The 25,974-nt window shown below is 36.9% G+C and overlaps 3 protein-coding genes across 4 annotated transcripts; 2 read left to right on the top strand and 1 right to left on the bottom strand.

Moving 5' to 3' along the window:
* The first annotated feature begins 4,640 nt into the window (after window positions 1–4,640).
* Window positions 4,641–7,554, top strand: LOC137734960 (ABC transporter G family member 6-like). Its single transcript, XM_068474301.1, has one exon. The coding sequence runs from the start codon at window positions 4,974–4,976 to the stop codon at window positions 7,227–7,229; it is 2,256 nt and encodes a 751-aa protein (XP_068330402.1). The 5' UTR covers window positions 4,641–4,973; the 3' UTR covers window positions 7,230–7,554.
* A 7,354-nt stretch (window positions 7,555–14,908) lies between these two features.
* On the top strand, window positions 14,909–15,691 carry LOC137735347 (uncharacterized). The gene has a single exon (XM_068474769.1). The coding sequence runs from the start codon at window positions 14,988–14,990 to the stop codon at window positions 15,558–15,560; it is 573 nt and encodes a 190-aa protein (XP_068330870.1). The 5' UTR covers window positions 14,909–14,987; the 3' UTR covers window positions 15,561–15,691.
* Window positions 15,692–16,164: 473 nt separating this feature from the next.
* LOC137734916 (SAC3 family protein A-like) lies at window positions 16,165–24,917 on the bottom strand. Of its 2 annotated transcripts, none has more exons than XM_068474240.1 (14): window positions 24,547–24,917; window positions 24,333–24,407; window positions 23,030–23,869; window positions 21,955–22,584; window positions 20,804–20,905; window positions 20,205–20,302; window positions 19,600–19,777; window positions 18,905–19,396; window positions 18,643–18,783; window positions 18,213–18,272; window positions 17,733–17,863; window positions 17,039–17,172; window positions 16,711–16,946; window positions 16,165–16,566 (listed from the first exon to the last, which is right to left on the bottom strand). In XM_068474240.1, the coding sequence occupies exons 2-14, from the start codon at window positions 24,390–24,392 to the stop codon at window positions 16,468–16,470; spliced, it is 3,201 nt and encodes a 1,066-aa protein (XP_068330341.1). In that variant the 5' UTR covers window positions 24,393–24,407; window positions 24,547–24,917; the 3' UTR covers window positions 16,165–16,467. The 2 variants fall into 2 exon arrangements, with proteins under 2 accessions (XP_068330341.1, XP_068330340.1); XM_068474239.1 differs by having other exon boundaries at window positions 24,333–24,404.
* Window positions 24,918–25,974: the final 1,057 nt, after the last annotated feature.

The following is a 25,974-nucleotide window of genomic DNA, read 5'->3' as shown; positions in this document are numbered from 1 at the left end:
TACATAATGCATGATTGTTCAGTATCACAACCACCAAAATCAAACAGAAATGGAGTCCTAGCTTTACATACATACATACATACATGAAGCCTTTAAGGGAAGGGATCCCTATTTTTCAAAAAAAATAGGGACATCCTCTTGACCATTAGATTTGACTTTAATGAAATATTGTAGTTGAGATTATGTGGCCTATGATTTAATCTCAACCATAGAATTTCATTAAAGTCAAATCTAACGGTCAAGAGGGGTATTCCCATTTTTTTTGAAAACTCCCTTAAAGGGCATGCATACATACATACATACATACATACACATATACACATACATATACATATATATATATATATATATATATATATATATATATATATATATAGGAAGCTTTTAAGGGAAGGGATCCCCATTTTTCAAAAAACAATGGGGACATCATCTTAACCATTAGATTTGACTTTAATGAAATCCTGTGGTTGAGATTCTGTGGCCTGTGATTTAATCTCAGCCATATAATTTCATTAAAGTCAAATCTAATGGTCAAGAGGGTGTCTCCATTTTTTTTGAAAAATGGGGATCCCTTCCCTTAAAGGGTACATTTAGTTTTGTTCTCGTTGATTGATAGGTTTTTTTCATGATTTTGTTACGATTGTTTTTGTATATATACATTATAGATTGTACCGTTTGGTATCATATGGGTACGATTAATATTATACATATCGTAGATTGGTACATTTACTTTTGTTCTTCAACGTTGTTTACTAGTACGTTTATTTCCGGTTTTAGTAGGTTTGTTTTCATACATATTTTTTATTGGTACGTTTGTATTATTCTCGATGTTATTTTGTTATATGAATTACTACAAAAATTTATATATGGATTACTACAAATATCTTAAATAGTATTTTATTTCTTCTTTGAAAGGGAAAAAAAAATATCAAACGGCAGGGTTTTTTAATCCTTTATAAATTGTAGATAATCATTTTTTTTTTTTGTATAATTATCTTTAGAGGGAATCAAAGGAGCTAGATTGTAGGAAATTTGTTTTAAAATCTTTGCACTTTTTTCCTGACGTGAAGAATTTAGGCAGTGGTAAAATCTGTAATTTTGGTACAAATAAATGATAGTTATGATAGATGAAACTCCAAATTTGTAGGAAAAATTTTTAATTAAATCTCAAAAACCAACAAATGTTTAGTCTATAGAGTTGAAAACTAAGGCACTTATATCAAAATGCCCCATATATATATATATATATATATATGCACACACATACACCCGCCCACCAAAGCAACTTCTGTTTCATTGTTTTGTGCTATGCCTCTCAATTGTGGGGTTCTGGACCATGCATTGTATAACTTGGGGTTCTTAAAAATGTCCGGCAAGCATATAGCACCCATTTGGTGCTGCTTAGCCTTCGACATCATCGGATTACGCTCGTGGCTTCCTTGGGGCGGAGTACGCTTTGAGCACTGCAAACTCGGTTCAAAATTCGTGTTTCAGTCCAAAACGCATCTAAGTTCGCTAAGCACGGGTGAGACTCGTATCGCTCTCTTATCCCAACCTAACCCGACCCAACCATCCAAGATTGGCTCCACCGGATATGTTTTCAACTGGACGGCCACGTGGTCCCGTCATCCGGAACCCAGAATTTCTCCCAAACAATAACACAGTTCCCCCCACGAAAAGTGGCATAATATGAGTGTAAAGTGGGAGTGAAGAACTACAAGAAATGCAAGACAAGTACAGCATGCAATAAAAGCCAAAAGCTTTTGGAGGAGAACATGCTGATTCTGCATGCTAACTTTTTTTGTTGACTTTTGGGGGCTTAGCTTTTCACACGTAAGCCCCTCCCTCCCTCCCTTCCCATCTCTTCATTGGTTGGTTGAGTTAGCTTATGATTCGGTGAAGGATGGGGTAGCCTATCTATATTTAACTACCAATCTCTCCAATTTTTAATCTTTCCCTTGTTTTATTTATTTATTTTTAATTATTATTATTATTATTATTTTTTCCGACAAGTTACTTACATGTCTCGAGTATATCGTTACTATAACAAATTTTTAATCTTTTCCTTGTTTCTTAACTTTTTTTTTTCCTGACAAGAGCAACTTACATGACACGAGTATATCATTACTGTAGCATTCTGTGTCAATGATGCAACGTCGTGTAAAGAGAAACTTCACATATCGATGTATTATTGATACGGATATAATAGGGTTGTGCTATCCACCCACTCTTTTTTATTTCTTACACATCCCTTGTTAATTTTTATCATTTGATCTTTTTCAATTCATCCAATTAAAAATGTGTGAGAAGTAAAAAGAAATGTGTGAATATCACATCCCTTTATAATGACGGTGTACTCCCGTTGTATAATTCATTCTTCTTTTTCAGAAGCTAATGGGTCAAAAGCTTGTCAAAGCTACCAAATTTGATTTTTCATTCTTCTTTTAGATTTTGTTCTGGATTTATGTGTATCATGCAGCTGTCATTGTATACCCATAATATAAATTGGGGTGTTATACAAGTATAACCTGAGTTATTAGATGTTTTACATTTGCTATTGAAATTAAAAAGGTAGTGTTATTCACACATCTATTTTAAGCCTTTACAGACTATTATTAATTTTTATCCATTAATTTTCTTTAATTCATTCCATCCAACAACTGGAAATTGAGAAGGGTGTATGAAAGGTAAAAATAGGTGTGTGAATAGCATCATCCAATAGAAACTTATATATCGAAGACAAAAAAAAAAAATTAAATCAAAGGCATGTGACTCCATGTTAGTTTCATGTAAAAAAAAAAAAAAAAAGACAACTAGAAAGTAAAGAGTCAAATAATTTAGTTGAGGCGTTATATATAATATCTCCTTTGAAGAACACCTTGAAGTCTTTTAGCCTTGATTGACGTCTCGTTTATGGAGATGGTCTTACCAATAGACTTATCAATCCCAAAGCAAATGCCTCCAAGTGGAAACATATCCATACTTAGAAGTTATCACAATATAACCCCCATTAAAATCAATAACCCAAAAAAATTAAAATCAATAACCCAAAAAATTAAGGGAGTTTTAACAAAATGTACACGGTATTGTTTATTTCAACGAAAAATTATATTTTTATACTAAAAAGTCAAACCTAGTGTTATTCATTTTACCCTTTATTTTATCCTTAGCGTTAAAACTCAAAGTTTTCAAACCATTTTTATTAATTTTCCAAAAAATTAAACCCGTCCCAGAAAATGTAAATCGATTAAGAAAGTAGGAAGATCTGAAAACTGGAAATTGAATTGTAACATTAAACATGTGCCCCCACAGTTAGCTAGTATTTCTGGTTTACACAGGAAAACTGACTGAAAACAGTAACCTTCCGCTTCCAGCTAACCACATGCATGCACCTCATAAATTGTAACCCTATCGCTTCATGACCAAGTTTGCGACTAATATTTTGGGGTATCTAATAATGTATTACAGTGTAGTGATATTCCTTTTTATTTGTAAATGAAAGGTAAGGTTCGATTCTTGTCAAAGATAAATTTGAACTACATTATTGCTAGCTAATGGCTTAGCCTACTCTCCCAACCCCTTAATGTAGATAATATCGTTTGTTTCAAAAAAAAAAAAAAAAAAAAAAGGATCTTCACTTGGGAAAAATGAGGAATAGTGGTAGGCTCACTCAACATCGAACTTCAATAATCCGAACCGTTTATTTTTCAAGTTGTAGTTTAGAAATCATACTTGCAAAATATTAACAAAATCGGAAATGTTTGAGACATCTAATTGAGTTCAAAGAAACTGATAAACATTATACTGTAATAAATATTGAAACTTCATCATGATAATTAAATGAGTAAAGGATTTCGGAGATGTTATATGAATAAAGAATTGACTGTTCAAATCGTTAAAATTCAATGTATAATGAATCTCATAACTAATCCTTATTCAAGTGGATAAAAGCTCTGCATAAGTCAAATTATAACATTGCGTTTGTTGTTTTAGTAAAAAATCATAGAAATGAAATGTATCAATCATGTTGTTGCTTACTTACTTCTCCAAATTTATATGGCTCGATAGCTTAACACCATGAAGTGGGCAGCGAAATCACGGTGGCCCCTTAGGCCATCGATCCTCAATTATAGATTATGGACTAAGTGGATACAATTACATGCAGCCTTACTTTGCTTACGCACAATTTGATCAACACCCAACCTAATTTCCTCATGAACCCCAAAAACTTGTCAACCCTGCTAAAAATGAGAAATTTTTTATTGTAATCGAAACACAGGTTATAAATTACGTGTCAGTATATAAGTGGATGAAAGTTTTATTTTGTAAGTTGTTAATTTGTTAACACAAGTATCTTGCCACTTGTATAGTGACACGTGGTGTACCACTCTGTGTTCTGAGAACATTGAAAAATCTTTTGCTAAAAAAAACATAATTCCACGTGTCAGCAACCCATATACCCACGTGTGCTGCGATCCTTGCTCAAGAAACAGAACTAGAGGCGGAGGGGAAGACGTACGGAGATGGGATTAGGCGTTGTAGGTTACCTTTCTCTCACCTCCCCCTTCAAATCAGTAGAAAATCATATTAATATAACAGAAAATAAAACAGAAAAAATAACAGATGAAGGTAAGTAAACCCTACACCCACACCCAGACCTCACCCATTTTCCTGTTTGTTATCTTTCTATATATTGAAAAGCACTTCTCCATAACTCCATAAAGCAGAAGCCCAACACTGACTCACGTACTTCTCTCACTTCTAGAGAGAGAGAGAGAGTTTTAGAGAGAGACAGAAACTATTGTTGAGTTGAAGAGGCCAGACGAAACAACATGCTCTGATTTAACGCACTTTTCTGAGAGATTAAGCCCATTCCAAACACGCCGTTAACCGCTCTCTCTCTCTCCTCACTTGCATCACATTCTCCGCGACTATAAGTATCAGGAGACTTGGAGAGAAAGAAACCGATACGGATGTCGTCTCGCGTGGCGGACAATCAGATATCGCCGTTTTTCACTTCCATGGAGCTAGACGACTTCCCACGCGCCACCCACGGCGCTTCGCCCTCGCTCGGCCAGCTACTGAAGCATGTTGGTGATGTACGCAAGGAGGCCACCGGCGACGGCGGCGAGACTCCGGCACACCATGCACTCGGCATCTCCGACGCCAGCCTCGAGCCTCGCTCCTTGCCATTCGTCCTCTCCTTTAACAACCTGACCTACAGTGTCAAGGTCCGCCGCAAGTTCAGCTTGTCCGGGATGTTATCCGGCTGCAATAACCGACTCGGCGCCGCCACGGCTTCCGACCCCATCAGCGGCGGAGAGAGTGTTTTCTCCCAGACGAGGACGCTGCTCAATGACATCTCGGGAGAAGCGCGCGAGGGCGAGATTCTTGCTGTTCTCGGCGCGAGCGGGTCGGGTAAATCCACCTTGATCGACGCCTTGGCGAATCGGATAGCGAAGGGAAGCTTGAAAGGCGCCGTTAGCTTAAACGGCGAGGTTCTTGAATCTCGGCTCCTGAAGGTGATTTCCGCTTACGTCATGCAGGACGACCTCCTCTTCCCGATGCTCACAGTCGAAGAGACACTCATGTTCGCCGCCGAGTTCCGCCTCCCCCGCGCGCTGTCAAAATCTAAGAAGAAGTCCCGCGTCCAGGCGTTGATCGACCAGCTCGGCATCCGGAACGCCGCGAAGACGATCATCGGTGACGAAGGCCACCGCGGAGTCTCCGGCGGGGAGCGACGCCGCGTTTCGATCGGAATCGACATCATCCACGACCCAATCATCCTCTTCCTCGACGAGCCGACCTCCGGCCTCGACTCCACCAGCGCATTCATGGTGGTGAAAGTCCTCCAGCGAATCGCTCAGAGCGGGAGCATTGTCGTGATGTCCGTACACCAGCCGAGTTACCGGATCCTCGGACTCCTGGACCGGTTACTCTTCCTGACCCGGGGTCAAACCGTTTACAGTGGTTCCCCCGCCAACTTACCTTCCTACTTCGCTGAGTTCGGGTACCCGATACCCGAGTCCGAGAACCGGACCGAGTTCGCCCTCGACGTAATCCGAGAACTCGAAGGCTCGCCCGGCGGGACCAAGAGCCTGGTGGAGTTCAACAGAACCTGGCAGAGCAAGAAGCACTCCAACCCTAACGACGCGTCGTACAGAGGAGCCTCCGACGCGCGACATGTCGTTCCTCTCCAGGAGGCGATAAGTGCGAGCATTTCTCGCGGGAAGTTGGTATCCGGAGCCACTAACAACAACCCGAGCCCGAACTCTATGGTTCCCACATTCGCGAACCCGATCTGGGTCGAGATGGCGGTGCTTGCCAACCGTTCAATGAAAAACGCCAGAAGAATGCCGGAGCTCTTCGGTATCCGGCTCGGCACTGTCATGGTCACCGGATTCATCCTCGCCACCATGTTCTGGAACCTCGACGACTCCCCGAAAGGTGTACAAGAACGCCTCGGATTCATCGCCTTCGCGATGTCCACAACCTTCTACACCTGCGCCGACGCCCTCCCCATCTTCCTCCAGGAACGCTACATCTTCATGCGCGAAACCGCCTACAACGCCTACCGCCGGTCCTCCTACGTGTTATCGCATTCTCTGGTGGTGCTGCCGTCGCTGGTTTTTCTCTCGATCGCGTTCTCAGTGACGACGTTTTGGGCGGTGGGACTCGACGGCGGACTGTCCGGGTTTCTGTTCTACTTTCTGATAATATTCGCGTCGTTTTGGGCGGGGAGTTCGTTCGTGACATTTCTCTCCGGGGTGGTCCCACAAGTGATGCTCGGGTACACAATCGTAGTGGCAATACTCGCCTACTTCCTCCTCTTCAGCGGCTTCTTCATCACGCGCAATAGAATCCCGGCGTACTGGATTTGGTTCCACTACTTGTCGTTGGTGAAGTATCCCTACGAGGGGGTGTTGCAGAACGAGTTTCAGAACACCGCGAAATGCTTCGTTCGCGGGATACAGATCTTCGACAACACGCCGCTGGGGACAGTGCCGGACGCGATGAAGCTGAAGCTGCTGGATGACATGAGCGAGACGCTGGGGATGCGGATCACGCGGTCCACGTGTCTGACGACGGGGGCGGATATTTTGGAGCAGCAGGGAGTGACGGACTTGAGCAAGTGGAACTGCCTGTGGGTGACGGTGGCTTGGGGGTTTCTGTTCAGGATTCTATTTTACTTTGCCTTGTTGCTTGGGAGCAAGAACAAGAGGCGGTAAAAAAAAAAAAAAAAAAAAAAAAGATAAAAATAAGCCCTGGTTATTTGGCGGGAGAGAGGACGATGTGTCAAATTTTATTTTATTTACTTCTTTTTTTTTTTTTTTACTTTAGGGTTTTCCAAATGCTATATCGGAAATTTGAATTACGTTGATTTGGAAGGGCAAGTCTTCATTTTGTTGGTGTTTCATGCAGATTGTACAACTGTTACAAATGATATATACTAATCGCGAGAATTAAAATAATGTTTCAGTCAGATATAACTCAAATGTTATATCTTATTGTTCTTAATGTTATATCATAAAAAATAAATTCGTCTTTTATCTATATTATATCAGTGTAAGTGTATTCTAGATTAATAAACATATATTTTGTAGGGTTAAGTACCTAAAACTCTCAAAATTTGTAGTATCAATTCAAATTGGTCTCAATTTTTATAAACATTACAAAAAAGTACCCAATCTATTAAAAATATCATATCCGTTAAGCCCCAATTAAACTTTTGTTAAATTAACTAGGGCCCACTTTGCCTCCAACATCAATAGAATGTCATGGAAGCATGGCTTCCATCAAGTAACAGTCTTCACTACCCCTTTCAAGCCATCACCTCCAAACCAAGCGCATAACCGCAAACTTCACCCTACAAGTCAAGCCACCAATATCGAGAAGGTCATGGTTGTTGCTAAAATGGTATGAACTCCCATGATGCAGCCACCATCATCTTCCACAAAGAAGAACTAGAAATTGTGCTAGCCGAAAATTGGCAAATGAGAAAATCACATGAGCAGAAACAACCTCCTTTAACCCTATCTGAATTCTTAACCTTCTTCTTTGTTAAGAGATTTTCCAATCTTCATTTTTGTTTGCCATTTTATTGTAAATTTGTTTATTTATTTTTATTTTTTCATCTTCATGTCTTTTATGAAGTAATTTTTTTTTTTTAATTATTTCAGTGTCCAAGTAAGCAAATAAGTGGGATCTATTGGTGTCACATGTACATTTAACGGAAAAATTATTTGGGGCCTAACATATGTGATATTTTTAATAGATTGGGTACTTGTTTAGAATGTTTAAAAAGTTGAAACTAATTTGAAATGACAGTAAAAAGTTGGGAGGTTTTAGGTACTTAATCCTATTTTGTATAAGAAATTAAGGGTTTATATAATAATTAGTTTGTGTGTGACAGTATACATAACAAGTATTGGTTTTGTATAATTGATTTAGTTTTGGAGTGAAATGCGGGCACGCTTCATTCATGCATATGTTTTAGAATTCAAAGTCTAAAAACATGAAAATATAAGAACAAGACCCAAAAAAAACAAAACAAATTAACTTTTCCCCACTTTGCTCACCAACACTATCTAAATTTAATCCCCACACACAGAGGACATGAATGACAACTAATTTTTGGAGGGGAACAAAATCAAATAGTATATATATTTAAGGGGTTAATCGGTTCACCCACACTCAATCCACCACATAATTATTCTCCCTTTACAAATTAATCTATATATTCACACGCTTTCACCCTAATTTGAATTTGTTTAAGCTATATCATTTTGGTTCTAAATTAGCCCTAATTTTGTTTTTATTCATAAGATTTTGGCTCTATGTAGCAGTTTCATGAGCCGGAAAAACTTACAAATGCATTTCAGTCTTCCCCTAACAATCATCGTGTGATTTACCAGCGCCAAGAATCAAACCCAAAATGTGTCGTGTGAAATTTAAGGCTGGAAGTTGTAGGAGGTAATTAGTTAAGTTAATATAAACTCTAATTTTTTTTTTTTTCCACCAGTTGTATGTGGCTGGTGAGGGTTGATTAATATGCATGTACCCGAGTACAAAAGGTATGGCCCTATGGCTGATTAATTGCTCTGCAGAATAATTAATTGCATATATAAATTGGTATTTACTACTCAATTCAATTATCGCTATTTGATTGTTGGCGAGTTTAATTTCTTCAATATATTTGGAGCTGAGAGAGGAGAGATTCTATCTTATACCTGGCGGATTGTGATAACATGTCCCTTGAGTATAACCAAGGCCTTCCTTGAAATAAGAATTTTAAGCTAAAATGATCTCTGAAATGGTCACAACTTTTCACTTTGGTCATTGTGGTTGAAAATCGATGGAAGTGGTCCCTGGGTTTGTTCACCGTTAATAATTTTGATCATTTTGTGAAAAATTTCCGTTAAATTAAGGGTATTTGTGTCCAATCAACCTCTCCACTTGCTTTTCCATTCAATGAATATATTTTTCAGGGAATGACCAAAATGATTGGCCACGGACAAACTCATGGACTACTTTTATATATTTTCAATTTTAAACACCAAAGAGTTATGCCAAATTTAAACATCATTTGACTAAAAAGCTAATAAATAAGCCTAAAAATTCAAGGTGTATTGAAGGCAAAGGATATTGGTTTCTTTTTTTTTTTTTTTTTTTTTTTTGGGGGGGGGGGGGGGGTGGGCGGGCTTTTAGATCCAGGTCCAAAAATATAGATAGTTTTTAGGAGTGAGTCCAATTACCTAATTATATGTATTTATTTTTTTAATGCTCATTTATATTTTCTAAAAATATTAAAAATCAATTAAAATCTTCTAATATTATGCATTTTCAACCCCAAAAAATATAATTAATATCATATAACAAAAAAATAATATATTGTCATAAATCTATCTGTAAATCATTCTACCCTAACTCAAGTAACAAAAATATGAATGTATATCATACCTATAAGTAATTTATGAAACCTAACTAAAAGGTAGAAAAAAACATAATATATCTACAGGCAAGACACATGAATCTTACTTGATTATAAAAAGGAATCTGTTATATAGGTAGATAAATATAATTAACTTGTGATATAGGTTGATTATAAAAATAAAAAATAAAATCTATAAATGGGGTTTAAAACGGGATAAAGAACAAGAAAGAACAAAAAAAAAAAATTAATCAAAGAGATAATTAGGAAGAAATTTGATTTTTTATAATAAATTTTATCAGTGAAGAGATAATTATTGATAATAAAATAATAAGATTTAAGGAATTTGACTTATTTTAATAAATTGGACTATTCCTACTATTGGCTCAAAAAATTGGACTTATATCAAGTTTCCTTTTTATATATATATATATATATATATATATTTATTTTGACGCGATTAGATGGGAATTAGACATGAATGAAACTTCTCTCTTTCATTAATAATACTATTTTAGCTAGGGAGTGAAATATTGATAAGTTTTCTTAATGGGTCGGTAATCATCTTCTACATTCAACTTGAACACAAATGCATTCTGTCAGGCAAGATTTGTAGGGCAAGTGGTATTTTCTGGTAATGCTTCTACATCCAACTTGAACACAATTGTTTCGTTTCTTCCTTCAACTTACCTTGAAAATAACGTCTTATTAATTTTAATCCGACCCTCTATATCAAACGAGGCCAAAGAGTTTAACTTTGTTGTCTGGCCATTGTTTGCTAGATTGTCTAGTAAATTCATTAAATTTGGGTCACTCGCTGTCGGTACTGATGAGTCCATATCATACTATATATTTTACCCTATTCTTAGTATTAATTTATTGGTTATTTTGGTAGAATTTTGATACTTTGTTATGTATTTTCAATGTAGGACATTCAATTTCCTCTGGAGAAAAAAGTGATCAAACGGATGAATTTTGGAGTGATTCTAATTGAAGTATGTTCGTGGGTCTTTCAAAATGATTATATCAAAGTTTTAGATTTTTCTACTAAGCCGTTTGACCGTGGTAATGAAATAAAGACCCAGTGTGCAGCGTTTCCAGATTGAAATTTTTGGACATTTTCGGCATTTTGAAGGTTAAGATGGCATATTTTGAGGAAGATTCCTTCTAAATATTTGTAGGGGACGTCTTCATCTTTCAAAAGAGATCTTTTAAGGACCAAATCGGAGTTGATTTGGTCAGTCAAAAATCTAATTTTCTGAGAAGTCCGAATTTCAGTTCAAATAGGAAACCTTTTATTTCCTATTTATCTACCTTTTCTAGGTAGGATTTTATTTTGTAGTAGTATAAATAAGGTTATTTAGCCATTAGAGAGAAAGAGGAGGAGAACGCATCACATTTTGCTAGGCTTAGAGAGCTTTTGATAATTCAAGTTTATTTTCAAGATGTTTTCTATCCATATTCTTAATAGTATTTTGTTTTATGATTGTTCATAACTAATTTCCATTTGCTAGGGCGAGGCCATGAGCCTTAGCAAAAATATGTAGTTTCTTTTCAATTTACTTATGATATTATGCATGCAAGTTTTGAATTATTAATCACCAGTTTAAACTGTCTAATTTTCTTGATGATTGGCCACCATTAGGATATTTAGAAAAGTAATTTGATGCAATTTTGGCGGAGGGTTGTCCCTGAAATTGGCGCTGGCTTCTTGTGGTTAATATATGTAACTTCTTAGGATGGACAACACGTCTTAAGGGTTATTTGATTTTTCAAAAAGGATTTCACAAAACTTAATGAGTCTTGCATGTTCACATTCGATCTGGACACCACAGACGAGTTGCATATTAAATATACGTTTTATGTTGGAGGTTCCAAGTAGGATATATACTAGGAAAACCTAACCTTCAAAACATGCATGTGTAAGTCATTAGTAATTGGAATAACTATGTATGATTGTTAAGGTGACGGCGGAACCCTAGTGCTCAAATTTATTTTCAAAACTATTTTCTTTTGTTTTATTTACTTTCCCAATTTATTTAATTATTTTTAATTAAATTCGTTTTTAATATTTTAGGTAATAAAATCACCTTCTTCCAAACTTTGTTTTCAAATAAGTAATTAAGATTTGGTATTTACATAAATTATTCATTCAATCCCTATGGAGAACGACCTTGCTTGATCCGTTATACTACGACAACCTTGTTCTCTTGCAAGTATTTTGTGTGGTTTTAACTTCTTTGCGTAGGTACCTAAAAATCCCTATCAGGTACCTTAATTAATTTTGCGATTGTTTGACACATGATTTTAAGGAGAGTACTATTACTTTCCCCTTTTCAGCATGGGTGGTCAAGATCGTTAGGTCTGAACTATGAAGACACCAGTTGTTACTTGTTAGGCACACAACTGCGAGGCTTATCCTAGGTTTAGCGGTAGTATTAGTGGTTTGTCCTCGTTTGTTTAGAAAATTATTCAAGTTCAATTAACATTACCACACAACGGTATATATATTTATGATGAGTTGGATATATTGCGGCTAGCCTGTTCTGATCGCATATGCTTCAAAAGTCGGGGACTTCAGCTGAGCTGAGCTAGTAGGTTTTAGGGGATTAATATCTAGAACAAAAGAAATAAATTTCTTGCCAACTTCTGTACATGTTACTTAATATTTCTGACTTCATTGATTTCGGTTTTCCCCATCACTTGAGTTCAAGAAATTTTTTTAGTGTGTTCAAAATACAGATACATAGTATACCATTATATAAGTGGATGGACACCTAAAAAAAAAAAAAAATTCTTTCACTTATATACTGACATATAGTGTAATGTCTATGTTCGGACACATTACAAAATCTCTCTTGAGTTCAACCTGTTAGCTAAGTTTGGGGTTTTTCTTTGATATCGAACTTGTTCTTTATGAAAGTCGAACTTAAGACCTACTAGCTAGTTATCGAACTTATTCTTTTATAAAGTCGAACTTAAGACTTCTAAATTACATGTAAAAATAAATATCACTTGATCCTCCTATTAGCGGCGTGCATGCTATTTCAGTTTCATTGATCATGTACCTATGATTTTGTTTCTCTATCCCTTTTCTCCATGGATTATACGAGACAGAAAATGTGCGAAATTAATGTGGAGAACTCTATGGGTAGGACTTATGACTCACAAGAGAATTAATGGCATCCAAGATTAAGAGATTCAGAAAGCCTAATCACATGTTGATGCTGTCTTGTCAAAATCTCTAGTCATTTTCTTTCATGCGATAAAATTAATTCAATCGAGAAAGCTAATTACTTAAAGATAAGATAAGAGAAAATCAATTAATGTAGTTTGAACATGTAAACTGAAAATTTATAGATGTTTCAGTTAAAAGATGCGATTATGAAATAGAAACTCGGAGAAAAAAAGAGAGGAAGATGTGCCCCTTAGTTGAGGAAATGGGCATTAGAGAGTGTGATAGAGATGAAAAATCTTCCTTAGCTAGCCAATGGTACCTAAGTAAAACAAGGACCAAAACTTCAATGAGGGGTACCTGGTTAGGTATGCGAGTAGGTTCATTGAGTTAGCTAGCACTTAGGAAGGCTTGGCTTGAAAGGCCTCTATGGTCTTAATCAAACTCAAAATATCTAAAGGCTATAACTCTTGAGATTATATGACGTCTTGTTGTCAGATTGTAAATGTGAATGGTTGATCGATTTGGTTGTTGTTTAATCGATTGTGTGGTTCAGATTGATCAGTTTGAGTCGTTCAATTTGATTTCTCCTCAGTCTAAGATTGCCCGTGTCAAAACCTTGTGAGTTGGTAATTGCCCACTAACATTTCATAAATACATTCACCTAACCCCAAAAGCTAGCAGCCCAAGTGGCTCCCGCCACCCCCATCAGGCCCATACTAAAAATACCCAAAACAAATTTTAATAAAATCTATAAAATAAATAAATAAAGTAATCAAAAGGTCAGAAATTAAAGCTTCAAGTATTCATTTATTTAAGGGTATATTATCAATTTCCCCCCTAAACTTGTGACCCTTGGCCAATTTCCCCCCTGAACTTTAATTTTGGCCAATTTCCCCCCTCAACTCTCATAATTAGTCAATTCCCCCCTGAACTTTAATTTGGTCAATTTCCCCCCTCAACTCTCAAAATTAGTCAATTTGCACCCTACTGTTAATTTTTATTTTTTTTTAATTTTCCATCTATTCTTTTCTTAATTTTCAATCTTTCTAATAGCTTCCAACAAAGTACTAAAATTAACATAAACTCACCTGCATAATATAGGGTAAAATGTACAAAAACATAATACAATTAGTATGTGACATGGGTTGATTATAAGAAAAAGTTATGAATCGGGTTTAAAGCATGTAGAAGAAGAAATAATAACAAAAAGAAATAATAATCCTAAACTCATGGATCAAACCTATTTCAATAAAATGGGTTATTCTTAATAAGGAGTCGAAAATTATGAATAGACTAGCCGTTTTTTTATTAAAGCTCGATTCTCCGCAATTTACTTGAACTTAGCTTTCACTTTTATAAAGAAAATTGTATTCACATACAAAAATTTACACATCAATCCTTTTTGTTATCAATTTTGTATAGTCAAAAATCAAATAAAATTACTCCATACTGATTTATTATGACTAATAATACTATCTATGATAAATTGTAAAATTCTAAATTTTAATCTATTTGTAATAGGATAAAGATATAGGAACATGATTAACATACATCTTATTTAGTTTCTTACACACACTTGTTTAATTATGATCAAATTAAAAATTTAACAGTAGGGTGCAAATTGACTAATTTTGAGAGTTGAGGGGGGAAATTGGCTAAATTAAAGTTGAGGGGGGAAATTGACTAATTATGAGAGTTGAGGGGGGAAATTGGCCAAAATTAAAGTTCAGGGGGGAAATTGGCCAAGGGTCACAAGTTTAGGGGGGAAATTGATAATATACCCTTTATTTAATTAAATAAAAAGCAAAAAAATCCTAGAGACACATCCTTATCCAAAACAAGACAGCTCCACAAGCTGAAGCTTTACAGCAGCAAAAAATGGCGACAATGCCACCATCCTCCCTGCAACTCCCCAACCCGTTCCCACTCACGTCCTCATCGACCAAACCCCACTCGCCCAAACCCTTCTTCTCCTTCGCAACCCGAGCCACTGATCCGGAAACGCCACCCTCCGAGCCATCGTCCGAATCCGGTTCCGGCCCGGATGACTTCGACAGCAAGCTGAGCCAGGTCCGACTCCGATACCGCAGCGGCACCGGAAAGAAAGCGGAAATCCGGAAGACCAAGAAGTCCAAAAGCGGGTCCGGATCCTCATCCGCGTCCAACTTGTACCTTCCACCGGTGCCGCTCAAGGAGCCGGTGTCTGGCGGGTTGAAGGTAAATTTCGGGTTCAGCCCGTACAGCGAGAGGTTAAACGGGCGAATCGCAATCCTGGGTCTAACGGCGTTGCTGCTGGTGGAGCTGGCGACTGGAAAGAGCGTGTTGAAGTATCATACGCCGCCGGTTGTGCTGGTGCAGGTTTACTTTGTGGCGGCGGTTGCGGCGGTGTATATTAAGTATGAGAAAGAGAAGGTGAGCGTGTGGCCTCAGTCCGCTCCGCCCAAAGAGTGAACAGAAATTTAAATTATATATGTGATTGTTCATTTGTTAAATTTTAATTAATTTGGATTTGTTTTTGTAATGCAAATTCCATCTTTGATTATAACATTAAACGTTGAGTGTGTCATTCAAAATTAAGATTATGTTTTTTGCGTGCGGCTTAAGAAATATGTTATAAACCATTTGGAAACAGTTTTACCATTTATCGCGTCATATAAACATTGTCCCGATTTTCAAGTGCGATAAAAATGCTAACGAAAATAGCTTAGCATGCATTGTAATGAAAATGCAACACTTGAAGATGGTCTTGAATTCCCAAGTAGCATGCATCAAGTGCTCCTAACAATGATTTTTTACAAAACATGGAAATGTTTCTCAAACCCAACCCTCTACGCGCTAATCCGAGAGCTGGGTTTGAGAAAATACACCAATGCTCCACGTTATAACATGTGCACCAGTAACACCTCGTGACGACGTTACAATAAAAATAATTCCCTCATGGAATCGTGTAACAACACTTTCTTATGTGTTATCCTTGCCCAAAACGAATCAACTGACACTAGGGATATGCCCACAAGAATAACGCACTCAAAAGAAATAATGGATTAAATCCAAGAAAACAACTTTCTAAAATTTCTTATTCTTTCTTCTCTGTATATTTACCATATTCTTTACTTGCCCAAAAAAGAAAGAATGGGTATTAGATATTAACTAATTCGGATGCTTTTCCACTAAATATTCCAATTACACATCAGCAATCTATCTTTCTTTTTCTTTCCTTTCTCTAATGTTACAGGGAACCCCGAATGCCCTATCAGTCTGGGAAGTTGCCCACTCCTTTCTTGTGCATTAGATTGCGAAGGCAGGATCATCTTCTGCTGCTCTCGACTCGAAATAAAATCGGGTACTAACAAATTCGCTATAAAGTTGTCCTCGTCAAAAAATCGTTAACAGCAAGAGTGGCGTCTCCATGGGACACCGCATCAGTCTCCGGCATGTAAAGACTCGAGGATGTAGGCTGCACTTCAAACATAACCATTTGGTCAAGCCACTGTCTACATACAAAATATTGAACAGCTAATGCACAATTCAATCGAAAAGACATTTGGAACTACGAATGTGTATATCCGTTGTGAACAGAAATGGTGTAATTGAAGCCTACCTTCGTATCAAGCTGCATTTCTCCATTGTTATCTACAACGAGGCACGCACCGTGTACTTTCAACCATTCAATGCATTCGTCCAATCCCTCCGAATCCTTCTCCTCACTTTCCTCATTTGTGGGTGTAATGGTGGTAAATCCCAAAATTTGTGCAACATAAGGAACAGGTATCGTAGGCCGATATGATCGACACATGCAGCTCACTGCCTTATACCGCATCTTTTCAACATATAAATCTGCAGAAGGAAAAATGTTATAAGATAATCCCTTTTTTATATATTTATATTTCAGAAAGTAAAAGATAATTTCATTTGAAAGAGATGCCCACCCATTAGGCAGGTGCTCAAGTTGGGAGCTGTCTTGTAGAGCCTGAAGAACATAACATAATTTCCTGAAGTAACAGCTGAACGAACCGCAAGAGCATGCTTAACAGCTTCATCTCTTTTTGCTTCAACTGACAAGCTACATTCAGCAAACATTTGACAATATATCTCACAGGGTTATCTTACATGGTTTGATAAACTGGAAGGGGAAAGTTGCAATAATCGTGCTATACATGCAACAAAGAGGCAAAGTTTTACGAAACAAGTAGTGAAATTCGAGAACCTTAGTCCATGCATGGTTTGACTCATTTCATCAAATATGATCTCTTTTTTTGACGAAAGAGTAGTAATTACTAACTTACATAAATCAGGTGACCAATCATTAATTTCTCAAATTTCATTCTGCACCAAAGGCAATATAGGACATGAAAAGTGTGACTTAACACTCTCTTGAGTGCTAGAGTGTGAACATGCACACATTTATTTCTACTTGGTATTTCAAATATAGAATAACATTGTTGGTAGTCAAGTAGAAGACAATAAAACATAATTTTGTAACTTTATAGTGTCCCCGTATCTGCCAAATGTGTATTTCTATAAACCAAAGTTCACTACCAATGGACCCACTCACGACTCCGAGTATTTATGGAAGTTTAATCAACAAAAAAGAACAGTCATCTTTACTTGAGGGTTACTGACCTTGCCATTGATGATACTAGATCTCTGTTATTATTTGAGTGAAGGATAACACAAAGTAAGTTGTATGCAGAGAACTCCATATGACATCCCTCAATACCTTCAGCGTAGAGAGATTTCAACTGTGACGCGCACTGAAAACCACATGAAATACTGTTATTCGACACCCGAGCTTTTGAGGAATAAATAACTTCAAACATACAAATTGCTCTACAAGATTTGTTTATTTTTTTCTTTCTAAAAAGGTACATATATTTTTAACTGCACCGGATGAATTTGTATCTCCATAAATAAACAAAAAAAATGTTATAAACAATTATCAGTATTGAAGCCAAACTAATCAAATTTACTGATTCCCGTAGATAATTTACCACAACCTCCCTTGTCAAGGTATTATTCAAGTTCTTCCAATGTCATCTTCTTATTTGTGTCATGCCATAAAATATTTACAAAATTGTTTTCAACCCCACTAAGATCACAAACCTGATTATACTCGGGCAGGTCCCCAACTTCCACTGCTAAGCGAGCATGGGTTTCGTACACCTGGTCATGAAATTAGGCAGAATGAATGACAAACTGAGGTGAACATACCTCTTACAAAGATTCGGGTCAGCAGTTGAAAACAAAAGATAATATTACAGACAACGGAATTTGAAAAAAATAAAAAAAAATAAAAAAAAAAACTTCCGCAAAAGTTTAGAGTTTAAATATTGTATTAGGATCTAAAGCAGCAAACGTAAAAAATTATAGGTGATCAAAGTGACTCTAATTAGCCAAAAAGACCTGGTTAAGTTGATTTAAATAGTCAGCAGTTGGTTTTGAAAGATATGGCAGTCAACCAGCAGAAAAGGGGTAAGTAAACTAGAGCCCATATGATAAAGGATTAATAAAAACCATAAGATATCAAATATACCTTTACTGTTAGGTGATTGCGAATTCGTTGCACAGTCAGATCCTGACGAATGGACTTCAACTGATCACATTTATATAGGTAATTCTTTTGGGAATCTTGCACCATAAGCAAAGCTTTTTCAAGAACATCCTCTGGCCTTACCTGTCATGTAGAACAGATTCTTTAGCAGATTAGTTACATCACACATCAAATCCACTAGTTCATTTGATTTATTTAACTAGGATGTTCATAGAAGAGAAAGATATGAGATATAGATTATTACAGTGGCAGGATCAGGAGCAGAAGTGAGGCGCAAATAACGTTTCTCAATCTCCTGGCAGGTCCCCTTAACAGTAAGAGAATCCCAGTCAATGTCCTCAACTGCCCTGCTGCCACCATCTTCAAAATTTTTGCTAAGCACCAAGGCATTAGCCCTTCTGGCATACAAGTTTCCGCCACCAGCTTTTTTTGGTTTGAAGTGATTATTTTGTGCCCTATGTCCTTGCACTCTTTCAAAACGCCTAGAGCGATTTTCACGTCTCTTTCTTTCCTCTGGTGAATCCGCAAGGTCCATTGCTCCAGTGTAATATGCTGATGAACTTTGTTCCTTGTCACTATCACTAGATGCATCACCGTTCTCAGCAGTACTTACATAAGAAAGGCGCTGCTTCTTAAAAGGTTTCTGGTTTATCTTACTTCCATTTTTCTGCTCCTGTGAATTAAACTTTCCATTACTTGTATTGCCATCTTTGAACCCAGCACTCCCCATCCATGGCTGCATGTGTGAACACACATTATATAAGGCTAAGCTAAAAATGTTTCAAAACTATTATGCTTAGCTTATACCATGTATGATCCGGATATTGTAAGTAAAAATAAAATATGCATCTATACATAAACATATATGTACTTAAGATTAAGACAATTGGGTTTCCTTTCCAAGAATAAATAAAAGGGATGCGTTGACAAAATAATTACCTTTCTTTGCTTATCATTGACATTCATCCAAGAAAACTTTAAACTGTCATTGTTGACAGATGCCGGTTTCTCAACTGGCTTCTCCTCTGGTAGAGGTTCCCATCTACTCTTGGATCGTCTATTCGGACTTCTTTTGTACTTTGGCAATGATGAAACAAGGTTTGAAGAATGTAAACTACTGCACAACCAGAGCACTTAAAGGTCAATGGTCTATACATTGGGATACAATCATTTGTACCATTAAACTAACCATCTACTTAAACCATATTTTGTAGACCACATGATGTGGAGGTTGATGGTTGGCTTCCTTCTTTAATGATTTAAAGATAGAATCCAACCATTAACCGCCACATCATATAGTCTATAAAATATGGTCTAAAAATATGGTCTCCCTAGCATTTTCCTTAAACTAATCAACCCACATAGAGTAGGTTAGAAAATGTGACAAAATAAAAAACCAAATCGGGTTAATGGCAGATCACATGTCAATTTTCATACAGGGGTTACCAAAATATTCATAAACAAATGAGTTCAAGGTGCATAAATGCACTGTAAACATACAAGCCCACGGAAGGAAAGAGAAAGAGAGGGAGTGAGATAGTTACTCTTTCTTAACAGCATCTTCATTTGGCAGTGGGAAAAGAGGCTCAGTATCCCAGTCTTGCGTATAAAGTGTACCATCAGCTGTTGCCTTGGTGATAATCTGAAATGGAAATTAAGTACTTTTACATACCATATACATCCCATCTAAAAATACACACACACACAAACACAAGAAGTATAGAGAAAAATAGAATTTGCATGCTTCATGTCGATGGAATTAACAAAAAGTTTAGCAGCTTAGCGACAACCCAGACCATGCATCAGCCCCAATTTGCAAATAGAAGTTCCAAGACATACAGACACTATGTTTCCTTGAAACATTGCCCTGAGAAGTATAGAGTTAAAAAAAGAGAAAAAATAGACTATTGGTTTTAAGTCACAGAAAATCATTGCATCATGCAGAGACCTCAAAAGACTCAACTCTTCACAACAATGTATATAGTGGTTTTATTATCATCACAACATACTAGATAACAGTTACTAAGGGAGGATACAATTGATAAAAAAGCCAAAAGTCATGCCGAAAAAGGGAATTTGCAAGAGGATCAACATGTACGATTTCCCAGTTGGCCAAGAAAAACTTCTAACCAATTTGGCTCACCTCCTTCATGACAGACTGACACGCAGCCATTTGCGTATCATCTTTACAGCGAGCCAAAGCCCTTTCGACATAACCACGCAGTGACTTGGGAAACATACCAGGCTGAAAAAGAAAAACGATGCATAAATAAATAAATTCATTAGCTACAGCATAGATTATAGAGAGTCACAAACTACAGTGCCATTATGTGCGTAATGTTATAATATACAAGGAGAGAACAAAGACATGCATAACACCCAGATTAGTAAAAACACATTATAGGGAAACCATGTTGGTAGGATGCTACACTAATCTCCAAAAACACATTGATATATCAATTTAAACAATTAAGTATTCAAAACGAATTAAGATGCTAAAAACATGCAGTGCACCTATCAACCACAATCAGAGTTGAGCAGTTATAGCTTACGTATAACCGTCTGCTAGATTTTGTATCAATTCTTGAACTTAAGAGAGGAATGACATTTTATATTCATTACTATCACACCATATCATGAGGCAAGCCCTGGGAAATTGCAAAATGCTCTAGAGTTAATCATCCTTCAAATTTATATGTTAGGAATTAATGATTCAATTGAAAATTTTCAGAGGAAAGAGAGTTCCTTTTTCATGAAGTTGCAGGAAAGAATTCCCCAACTCTTCTCCACTTATTATTCCAAAGATCCTACTAGAAAAACAAGCATACAAACAAACGTTGAGGTGACAAAATCTTCCTTTTTTATTCCGAAATTTAAAGCCCACTGCCTCACTTTTCCCTTCATAAGAGCACGCTCATTCCTAAGCCATCTGCTTATTTAATTGCTTATTCATTGTAGAACTATATGCTGCCCCATCGCTATCAATTTTTTGTTTTCATATTAGTAGAATGTCAGTACACGCTTGCATTTAAAAAGGGTTAGTAACAAGAAAGGCAGTTTATGTTATGTTACAATTCAATAACCATGCATAGTTAACATAGTAGAATAGCTCGCAACCTAAGAAGAGCATCTTAAGAGGCAACAAACTTCAAAGTATCCACTCCTAACATATTTCTGGAAGAAAAGATGGGAAGCAACGACCATCATATCTTTATATTAGTCTGGAAAGAAATAACTGGGTATTGATACTTAAAAAAATAAAAAAAGCAACAGTCATCAAAGAAGAAGACATACCTTAAGTAGAGAATCAGCTGTGGCACTGGATGTCACCTTGTCAACTGGCTTTGGCAGTGAAACACTGATATAAGCAGGTTTTGCTGCCACAGTGGTTGTACAGCTATCCTTGTCAGTTTTTGGTAGACCAAAGGTTGGATTTGAAGTGATTCTAGGGTTTGTTGGAATCTGCAGTTTATTAACTCTTTGTGTACCTACAGGTGGAGCAGGTTGGGAGGGTGATTGGTAAGTATGAGACGCATGGGATGGAACAGGTTGTAAGGGTGATTGATAAGTATGAGACCCATATGGAACAGGTTGGGACGGCGATTGATAAGTATGAGATGCATGGGATGGAACAGGTTGTGAGGGTGATTGGTAAGTATGAGACGCATGGGATGTAACAGGTTGCGAGGGTGATTGGTAAGTATGAGATGCATGGGGCACCTGCTGAGAAGCAGGATACTGCATGTTGAGTGCTTGAGAAAATGCAGTTTTCTGGTGATCCTGAAAGCTATCATAAGAAGTCTTCTCATCCAAAGGCTTTTGGAAGTGTGGTTGCATAGAACTATTGTGGTGAACTTGAGATTGAGAAGTCAGAGCCCCATGATTCCAGTAACCATCATGAGCACCAAAAACCACAGCACCAGACTGAGAAACCAAAAAATAACGACAATAATTTTACTAACCAAACATATTTCAACAGCATACTCATGACTATAGAGATATTTGAATTTAATATCAAATCAATATCATTAGATAAACCATCAATTGAAGTTGTCAGAAATATCATGGAACTCTATCTAATGGTTCGATTAAGAATGTAAAGATTAACTGTAACGTGAAACAAAACATAACACAAAAATAAAGGCTATATATGTGATGATGCACACTATAAAACCAAATCTGAGGCATAACTACCATGTACACTAGCAATACTCTTTAATGACTATATCACTCATTAATGACAGTTTCAATCTTATGAATTCTAAGACTTGGATCACTATTAGAATTGAACAAGGTAGCATATCAAGAAGAGCAGGCATAGGAGGGCATGAAACCTTTTAAAAAACCCTCCGCGAAAGGAAATTCAAACCTGTACTGAGGACAATTCAGATGGACTGGGTTCTGGCTTCCAAGAAGGAGCGTATGAAGGTAGTGGTGGTGGTGGTGGTAGCTGGCTGTCCGAGGTTTGATACCCAGTGGTAGCACCTGGAACCGGACATCCCACATTGGGTGTACTAGTAACAGAAATGTTCTCAGTACCAGGAGCACAGCTGACTTCTGTTTGACTGTAATAATCAGCCCATTGCTTATAGTGCTGCTCATAATTTTGTGAAGTTGAAGTTGCAGCACTAGAACTATATGCAGCAGTGGTATCTGGGGTGTACTGTGAGTACTGATGAGGCGTATAATTTGCATAATTTCCGCCACTCCAAGCAGTTGTCTGATTATTGTAGCTGCTACTTGGGTAACCTCCAGCTGTCTGATAATCAGCAGGATTGTAGTAAGTGCTTGAATAACTTGCAGACCCAGCATTAGACCCTGTATTCTGAAATGAGGAAATAGGCTGATAAGGAGCACCTGTATTTTGATATGCTCCTACGGGCTGTGAGTAGGAAGGGTTGGATTGCTGCTGATAGTTGTCATAGTAACCTGGGTACCCTGCACTTCCATAACCATATGGATCCGCAGAATTTTGGTACGAAGCATAGCTATTGTAATCTTGTGGTGCATTTACTGTTCCCAAATTTGATGTACTACTCCCAGGCGGCTGTGGATGCTGATCATATTGATAATTTGAATGGGAATGAACCCCATTATCTGTCGAGCTATTGTCTGTCCTATGAAGGTTCCAGGATGAAGCTTCTGAACCAGTTGTTGAAAGAGTATATGAAGGCGTCTGTCCTTGGTTTGCATTAACAATATACCGATTCTAAAACACACATAAATGCAAAAATGTGTTAATCAACATTTCCATTCAAAAGTCACTAAACAATTAGTATTAATATATATAAGAAAAATTAAACAGAGTCAACTAAAAAATGGCTACCATCAAAGTGGTATACGTGTCAAGTAAACTGAACGGGATAATACAAATGGAAAATCAGAGACAACTTAGCATCCACTGTAGGAAAGCAGTATAGGGCACCTGGTAAAATAATTTCTTCCCTAAGATAACAGCACCCAGATAACCGCTCAAGCTAAACTAAACACCTCAGTTTTTTTCACAACTAAACTACCAAATGCGGACAAGGCTATACTTAGAGAGTGGATATGAGAATAAATTTAACACAAATTCTATATGGCATCAAAATCTGCTTAAAATCAAATCTCCTACTATTAATTGGAATTTAATACAAAAATCGTAATAGAAGAGTTGACATAATAGTAATCACCTCAAGCGAATTCGGGTCCAGAGAAGCAATCTTCTCAGTATTACCTCCTTGATTCATCATATCTTTAGCATCCTGCTACAACAAAAACAAAACTCAAATTAACCAAACAAGCAAAATAATCAAACATGCTACTCAATCCAATGTAAAAATTCCAAAACAAAATTTCAATAACAAGAATCCAAAACCCTAATTGATTGCTAATTAAAATCGGTACCTTCAGACAAAACGCAGGGTATCAACCTCGAAATGCAGTTTGACTTACGAGAACGCTGATGGATGGGATCGGAGGGTGGAGAAAAACCCAGAAAACAGATTGAGATCAACAACAAAAACGAGCAAGAAGAACCAGAAAAACAAGAATTTGTACTGAAAAAACCTAAATATTTAAACCAAATAGCATGAATGAAATTGAATAAAAAGCAGGAAAAATTAATAAAAATTATTAGGGACAGATTGGCGAGAACAGCGATAGTGATATGCGGAAGAAAATTGCAGAGAGAGAGAGAGAGAGAGAGGGAGAGAGATGAGAGAGAAAGGAGGTGGAAGGGAGGGAGGGTTTGAGGTTCAACGACCGGGCGTCTGGGTTGGGTCCTGGGTCGTGTTTGCTGGTTTAGTAGGACTTTGTGTTTGGCGGTAGACCAAGATAAAATTATTTGGCTTATTAACGGTAGGTGCTCTCGTGGGTTGCCATAATAATGTAATTTAAATTTATCTTTGAAAACTTACCTTTTTTTTTTTTATTAATGAAATTATCTACATTAAGAAAAATATGGTGGATTTAGCCTCATAATAAGCTAGTAATAATGTGGTTCAAACTCGTCTTTGGCGAGAATCGAACCTAAGACCTCTCACTTACAAGTGAAGAGGAATATCACTAGACAGTAGTTTTAAGTGGCAAAACTTACCCTTTTAAAACGACAGTTTTCCACGGCTTTGTAGGTAAATAAAATTGAGGTTTTCTGTTTGCATTTGGTATGTGCTATTGAGTGGTTTAAAAAAATTACGGTTAGATTTTGCATATAAGTATTGATGAATTTTTACAATAATTAAATTTATATCAAATCCGTATTACTTAGTTGTACATACAATTGTAGTCGGAACCCAAATTTTATTTACAAATTTAATGTCAAGTTTACCCTTTTAAGGTCAACAAATATTTTTTTATTTTGAGCAATATTTTAATATATTTTAAATTCAAATTATGATGAAAGAAAAAGAAAGTCAATTCAAACTTCAATATTAAGAAGGGGTATATAGTCACTTAGTACTACGGTTTAGTGGTATTCCTCTTCATTTGTAAGTGAGAGGTCTTAAGTTCGTTTCTCGCCAAAGACAAATTTGAACCACATTATTACTAGACCATTGTAAAACTTAGCTCAATCTCTCACCACATAATGTAGATAATATCATTTATTAAAAAAAAATTAAAAAAAAAAGTTATATTGTTCACGCCAATTTAATTACGCATGTGTCTGCTCCCCCGACCTCCTGCAGCTCTCCTCTTCTCCTCTCACATTTTTGTCGACAACTGAGAGGTTAGTGATCTTGCTGGTCTCGCCTGTTGTTGGTGTTAGGGACAGTGGAGAGTTCATTACTAGGTTATGGGATATGGGAGTCACAGGCGAAGGTCTAGTTTGGTATT

The sequence above is a fragment of the Pyrus communis genome, chromosome 5 (assembly GCF_963583255.1).
Source record: "Pyrus communis chromosome 5, drPyrComm1.1, whole genome shotgun sequence".
In the NCBI taxonomy this organism is placed as follows: domain Eukaryota; kingdom Viridiplantae; phylum Streptophyta; class Magnoliopsida; order Rosales; family Rosaceae; genus Pyrus; species Pyrus communis.
Note: the sequence above shows the minus strand (reverse complement) of the source record. Positions and strands in the feature narration are given on the sequence as shown.